The 6,794-nt window shown below is 37.0% G+C and overlaps 2 protein-coding genes across 3 annotated transcripts; both read left to right on the top strand.

Annotated features, from left to right (window-relative positions):
- Positions 1–539: 539 nt before the first annotated feature.
- Positions 540–3,013, top strand: LOC145160578 (uncharacterized). Its single transcript, XM_079079845.1, has one exon. The coding sequence runs from the start codon at positions 800–802 to the stop codon at positions 2,864–2,866; it is 2,067 nt and encodes a 688-aa protein (XP_078935971.1). The 5' UTR covers positions 540–799; the 3' UTR covers positions 2,867–3,013.
- A 553-nt stretch (positions 3,014–3,566) lies between these two features.
- Positions 3,567–6,582, top strand: LOC145160579 (putative membrane protein At3g27390). Of its 2 annotated transcripts, none has more exons than XM_079079847.1 (10): positions 3,567–3,957; positions 4,045–4,153; positions 4,248–4,440; positions 4,521–4,654; positions 4,735–5,023; positions 5,108–5,214; positions 5,290–5,425; positions 5,508–5,706; positions 5,824–6,064; positions 6,128–6,582. In XM_079079847.1, the coding sequence occupies exons 1-10, from the start codon at positions 3,864–3,866 to the stop codon at positions 6,366–6,368; spliced, it is 1,743 nt and encodes a 580-aa protein (XP_078935973.1). In that variant the 5' UTR covers positions 3,567–3,863; the 3' UTR covers positions 6,369–6,582. The 2 variants fall into 2 exon arrangements, with proteins under 2 accessions (XP_078935973.1, XP_078935972.1); XM_079079846.1 differs by having other exon boundaries at positions 3,568–3,957; positions 5,821–6,064.
- Positions 6,583–6,794: the final 212 nt, after the last annotated feature.

The raw sequence follows: 6,794 nt of genomic DNA on the forward strand, positions 1-6,794 counted from the left end.
ATTCTTTGATTCCTAATTACAATGTTTAGGCATAACTTTGCGACCAAAATTGTTGGTTTTTATCAAATATATACGTTAATTTGTACCATTTTTATTTTTTACTTTTTATACAATAATACATAAAAGTTGATTTAGATTTGTTAATTATTTATAATAAAGTCATAAATATATTAAAAAATCACTTTGTAGTTTAAAAAAAAAATCAGTTTATTTAGATTTTAGTTTATTTTAGTAGCATGCAGATGTTAAAAAAACAAACAGTCTTCTTTTTTTAGACTGCAGACGATTGGTCCACCACTTCTGCTGCAGAGGTCTACAGATGTGGTCCGCAGACTGCAGACATTTTGCCTCAGAAAAAAACAAAAAACACCTAATTTTTCGTGATCAACTTTTTATGTGGGTTAACAAGATTACAAGACCGGCCTGGCCGTGTATCTTGAAGTGGGCTAACACAGGCCCCTTAACGGTTTACTACTTATTTTTTAGAAACCTTTTATTTACTCTGGTGAGGAGATTATTTTATAAAAAAGTTTTATTGCAAATTGTGATATTCATGTATTCTGCCTGTTGTCTAATTGAAAGGCTGTGAAATGCCCAGCAAACACCCTGCAACTAAACTAGTAAACTACACCCCAATAATCTTATTGCATCATAGATAATCTTCCAATTACCAAATCGCCGATATTACCATCTTCTATATCTTTTTCTTTTGATCGAACCTATCTAACTTTATTCGTATCCTGTAAACCATGCTTTCCATCTCAATCCCAAAATTTCAAGCTTCAAATTTGTAAAAACGATGCAAGCTCTGAGTGTATGCCCATCAAACACTGATGGTTTCTTGAATCGTGAATCGCCCCCTCATTCTGGGAGGAGAAAAGGTAGAAACCCTAGTTTTTTCAGGGGTGTTAGAAGTGGGTTTAATTATAGGGAGACCAGTGATGATTTGGGATATGGATTTCCTTGCAGATGCTCGAGAGTTAATCTTTATGTGCTTTGGAGACCAAAGAAGCATTCAATTTGTTCTTCAGTTGTCCCCTTGGCTTTAGCATTTGAAGAACAAATAGCTGTGGGTAAAACAGATTCAAATTCAGATGGTGAAAACAAACCAGAAGATCAGAAATTATTGGTTGAAAACAAGGGCAAAAGGGTCGATACTCGTGCATTAGCATGGAGCTTACGAGCTGCAAAAACCGTAGAAGATGTAGAAACAGTGCTCGGGGACAAAGGTGATCTTCCTCTTCAAGTTTACTCTACAATGATTCGAGCATTTGGCAAAGATAAAAGGGTGAATTCCGCCATTGCTCTTGTTGAGTGGCTAAAGCTTAGGAAACATGCTTCCAAATCCTTTCCCGGTCCTAACCTCTTCATCTACAACAGCCTTTTGGGCGCCTTGAAACAAGCAGAAGGATTCGATCAAGTAGAAAAAATCATGACCGATATGACCCTCGAGGGTATTTCACCCAATATCGTGACTTACAACACGTTAATGGGGATTCACTTGGCTCAAGGCCACGAAAAGAAAGCTCTCGAGCTTTTTAAAGAGATACAAACAAAGGGTTTATCTCCTTCACCAGCTTCATATTCCACAGCGTTGTTGGCTTACAGAAGAATGGAAGACGGATTTGGAGCTCTGGATTTTTATGTCGATTTCAGAAACAAGTATCAGAATGGTGAGATAGGAAAGAACGATAAGAATATAGATTGGGATCTTGAGGCTGTGAAGCTAGAAGATTTTGTGATACGAATCAGCTACCAAATCATGCGAAGATGGCTAGTACAGATCGAGAATACCACCAGCAAAGTGTTGAAACTTCTAACTGTTATGGATCAGGTCGGTCTAAAAACGGGAAGGTCTGAACATGAAAAGCTCATATGGGCATGTACCCGTGAAGATCATTACATTGTTGCGAAAGAATTGTACAAAAGGATACGAGAGAGTGATTCAGAAATAAGCTTATCGGTTTGCAACCATGTGATTTGGTTACTTGGTAAAGCTAAAAAATGGTGGGCAGCTCTTGAAATCTACGAAGATTTGCTAGATAAAGGACCAAAACCAAACAACATGTCGTATGAACTCATCGTTTCCCATTTCAATTTCTTGCTGACTGCTGCTCGGAAGAAAGGGATTTGGAGATGGGGTGTTGGATTACTGAACAAAATGCAAGAAAAAGGACTAAAACCAGGGAGTAAAGAGTGGAATTCGGTTCTAATTGCTTGTTCGAAAGCATCCGAAGCTTCGGCTGCGATTCAAATCTTTACAAGAATGATCGAAAACGGTGAAAAGCCCACGATTATATCATATGGGGCACTTCTTAGTGCTCTTGAAAAGGGGAAATTGTATGATGAAGCAGTTAGGGTTTGGAAACATTTGATTAAAATGGGGGTAGAGCCGAATTCATATGCGTATACGATCATGGCTTCGATTTATGCGGCACAAGGGAAGTTTAATATAGTTGAATCGATAATCCGTGAGATGCCGGTTTCTGGGGTGGAGGTAACGGTGGTTACTTTCAATGCGATTATCAGTGCGTGTGCCCGGAATAACTACGGTGGTCCAGCGTATGAATGGTTTCAGCGTATGGAGGTGGAGAATATTGAAGCTAATGAGGTTTCATATGAGATGTTGATTCAGGCACTTGTAAAAGATGGGAAACCGAAGGTGGCGTATGATATGTATTTGAAGGGTCGGAGGAAGGGGTTGAGTTTGTCGACGAAAGCTTATGACACGGTGGTTGAGGCGGCAGTTGACGGTGGTGCGAGTGTTGATTTGAGTTTGTTAGGGGCTCGGCCACCGGCACCGGCACCGGAAAGTAAGAAAAGGACGGACGTAAATCAAGAATACGTGGCCATTGTAAATGACTAGGGATTCATTCATAAATATCTCGTTTGCTTTTTGGAATCTCTTTAATATCAATTCACAGAAAATAGCTTTAAATATTCCACGATGTTTAAGATTGTTTGTAGGAAAAGAGATTAATTTCTTTACGTACTAAAGTTTTTTCATATTTAATTCTTTTTTACTTATTTAAGTATGTTGTTTAAGACTTGTGAAATTATGATGATGACATTTTCATAAACCGCATTTTCTTGGAGTACGATTTAAGATATCATTTTACTAGATTGAGTGAGAACTTAATACAAAAAGTATTATTATATTATTAAATTGCTATTTTTGAAGTGGTTGTCTTGTCGACATATAGCTATATTAAAACAATACTTTTCTATGACATAGCTATATTAAAACAATGAATCTATTTTATCAATTTATAAAATCAGTTGTATAATATAATCAATCAAAAAACGTAACCATAAATACCGATAATGAATCTATTTTATTACATAATTAGTAATAAATACTGTATTAAATATCATCCTATCTTTTCTTTTTACTTTTCTTCTTATCCATATGAAATTATAATATACGTAAAATTAATTAAATTTTTAGATATTTATGGATAGAAAAATGGATAGAAAGATAATTAAAAAAAAAGATATTTAATTTCTCTACATATAATTAGTGACTTAAAAAGTGATCGATTATAAAACAAACGAATCAGTTAAGAAACTGTACTAGAAATTTTAGCGCATGTCCGTTGATAAATCTAGACACTCGACGGTTACTCAACTGCTCGTTGTGTAATACCCTCTCTCGCTAAAATATCGCTTATGTCGCTGGCGATTCTTAGTTAAAGTTCAAAAACTTTACCAATCGAAGAGAACAAACAACCCATGTACACTTATAAACATTGAATTCACATTACAACACCAGTAATCTTCAAGATTCCGACCAGTTTCTGTTGGGTTTTCTTGAGATCCGAAGTTCGTGAAGAGGAAGGAAGAAAAAGATACAGAAAGCTATAATGGAACCTCCGAGAGGGCTTTTGTTGCATCTGTGGAACTTCATCTGTTTCTTGCCTTACTTCATTGGCCTTCTGCTTGTTGGCTTTCTCAAAGGTCGCCACTTTTGATCATATTTGAGTATTTTCTATTTAAAATTCTCACGAATTAACTTGCGATTCAAATGGGTGTATTTGATTTCAGGCGCCATTGTTGCCCCAATAGTTTGTGTTCTTATGACAACTGGAAATTCCGTGATTGTTCTCGGACTCTGGCCAGCGCATGCTGTCTGGGCTTATTTTTGTATTTTAAGGTTCTTTTCGTTTTCCTATTTAAGTTTGCTTTTTTCCCCATTTTGTATGTAAAAAGTGCAATAATCTTGTGTATTATTTTCTGCCATACTACAGTGCTAAACGATTAGGTCCAGTGATGAAGCTTTTGGTCTGTATACTGGTTGCACTGCCCTTGGCTTTATGGCCTGTTTGCGTTGTTGTGGGTAGCATTCTTGGTGGCTTAGCGTACGGCTTTCTTGGACCTGTTTTTGGCACTTTTAAAGCCGTCAGTGAAGGAAAAACCGATAAGTTTCACCATTGTGTCATCGTAAGTAAACACTAAACCAAATTGCTTCAAACTGTGTCGTTTCTCTTTCTTTTCAGTTGATTTCAGCGTTTTTCTCTCAGGATGGAACATGGGATACTATCAAATGGAGTTTAACTTTCGTTAGGGACTTATCGGATGTATGTCTGTATTCCTACTTCTCAGTGATGGATGATCTCCGGAAACAAGACCCTCCCGATGGTAGAATTGAGATCAGGTTTGATACATTTCATGAAAAATAATCATTTTTATGTTTGATTTCGAGTTGTTTAACTCAATTTGTGGGGCATATTGCAGGGTGGCTTATGTTCCTGTAGCAATTTTGGTCGGGGTTCTAGGGTTTGCAGTTGATTTTCCGGTGATCACAGTTATGGCGGCGCTAAAAAGCCCATACATGTTGCTAAAAGGGTGGCACCGTTTATTTCACGATTGTATCGGTCGAGAAGGACCCTTTTTGGAGAGCATATGTGTGCCATTTGCAGGTCTCGCTATCTTATTGTGGCCTTTTGCAGTCGCCGGAGCTTTGTTAGGATCCATGGTGGCTAGCATCTTACTTGGCTTTTATGCCGCCGTCGTTGCCTATCAGGTTAATTAATATCTGATATCTCACATATTCATATATTTTACAGTTTGACTTTTAAAGTCAACCAAACTTTATAAATTCTTCCAGGAGTCATCTTTCTATCTGGGGCTTTGTTATGTGGTAGCTGCATTATCGATCTATGATGAATACAGCAATGATATTCTCGACATGCCTGAAGGATCTTGCTTTCCAAAGTAACATTTTTTTACCCTCCAATTATCTCTAATTTACCAATTTTTAACCATTGTTAACATTTTTGGTACAAACAGGCCTATGTACAGACGGAATGGTGGTTTGCAACTTGGTTCAAGAACGCCATCTTTCTCAAGGCCGGCTTCCTTCAAAAACCCACCATCTCGGACTAGTTCATTCGCGACACCCATGATTGAGTTGAAGCCATTGGTGGTTAGTTACTTTACTTAAACCATTTGGTTTATGGATTATATAATTATATATTAATATAGTTTGCTAATGTTAATCCGAATAGTTGCTTGATAGCTTATTTCAAGAATGTCGTCGACAAGGTGAAATTATGGTTTTGGAAGGATTAATAACAGTTAAAGAAATTGATGATGCAAAATCCGGCAAGGCTAGTGGAAGAGTGATTAGTGTCGGTCTCCCGGCTTATTGTCTCTTCCAAGCACTTCTACGGTCTGCAAAAGCCAATTGTACTGGTATATTAATAGGTAAATACAGTACAACCTGTTCTGTTCTGTTATGTCTTGTTTTCTACGTCCCGTAATCAATCTCATTATACTTTCTTATAACAAAGATCGTGTTCTTTCATTTTTGTAATCCAGAAGACAATGTGACGGAGATAACTAGTGCAAATAGGCCAAAAGATACGTTCTATGATTGGTTCTTGAATCCACTTTTGGTCATCAAAGACCAGATTAAAGCTCAAAATTTGGAGGAATTGGAAGAGGATTACTTGGGGAAACTAGTTCTATTGAGTGGTGATGCTGAGAAGTTGAAAAACTCAGACATTGGTCCACCACCGGAGTCCGAGCTAAGGAGGGCTGAACTTGATGCATTGGCCCGAAGGTAATAACATGTGTTTTTCTGTTCATTTATTTTGTACTTATAAATGTAAATTTTGTGTGGAAGACTTCAAGGAATCACAAAGTCGATATCAAGATACCCGACATATAGGAGACGTTTTGAGAACAGCATAAGGGCGATATTGGAAGAACTTGATCGAAAAAATGGCAAGGGGCGTCGATCGGCATCGGGATCTGGATCGGAAAGTACGTTTGGTCGGATGTTTAGTAACCAAAGATCTTTTAGAACGAAAACGAGTAATCAAGAAGATGATCAAGAGACAGAAAGAGATGGTGATGTTGTATAATTAGGTTTTACTTTTGTTCTATCTTGATCAAAAGGAGGTAACATGGGTATTTTATATTTGGATTATTAGAGGCCTAGAAGGTTAGCATGTAACCAAATAGTTTGTATATGCAAAATTTGGCATGGCATGTTTGTATCTATTTAAGCTCCCTGTATTGGAGAAAGTGTTTGAGATTACAAAGATGATCTGTTATAGCATGTTTTTGTATCTTTTATATGATGTCCACATAACATTTATTTTAATTTTACTAATTACTTGTCAGTATTTGAATTAATAAATAATCTTTCATCTTGACGAAACCCTAAGCATCTTCAACCTAAATCATCTTCTCGATGAAGCCAAAAGCATATATGGTATGAAATTTGATCCTGTTAGCAAAATAGATTCCAAAGCCAGAAGCAAAATGGATTTCATCTTCTTCGGTAG

Source organism: Lactuca virosa, chromosome 2 (assembly GCF_052849685.1).
Source record: "Lactuca virosa cultivar CGN04683 chromosome 2, Lactuca_virosa_CGN04683_v6, whole genome shotgun sequence".
Classification (NCBI taxonomy): Eukaryota; Viridiplantae; Streptophyta; class Magnoliopsida; order Asterales; family Asteraceae; genus Lactuca; species Lactuca virosa.

Excerpts from the sequence above, each read along its gene's own strand:
- LOC145160578 (XM_079079845.1), top strand. The coding sequence starts at position 800 with ATGCAAGCTCTGAGTGTATGCCCATCAAACACTGATGGTTTCTTGAAT.
- LOC145160579 (XM_079079846.1), top strand. The coding sequence starts at position 3,864 with ATGGAACCTCCGAGAGGGCTTTTGTTGCATCTGTGGAACTTCATCTGT. Across the intron at positions 4,655-4,734 it reads GATGGTAGAATTGAGATCAG|GGTGGCTTATGTTCCTGTAG; the intron begins GTTTGATACATT and ends GGCATATTGCAG. Across the intron at positions 6,065-6,127 it reads CTTGATGCATTGGCCCGAAG|ACTTCAAGGAATCACAAAGT; the intron begins GTAATAACATGT and ends TTTGTGTGGAAG.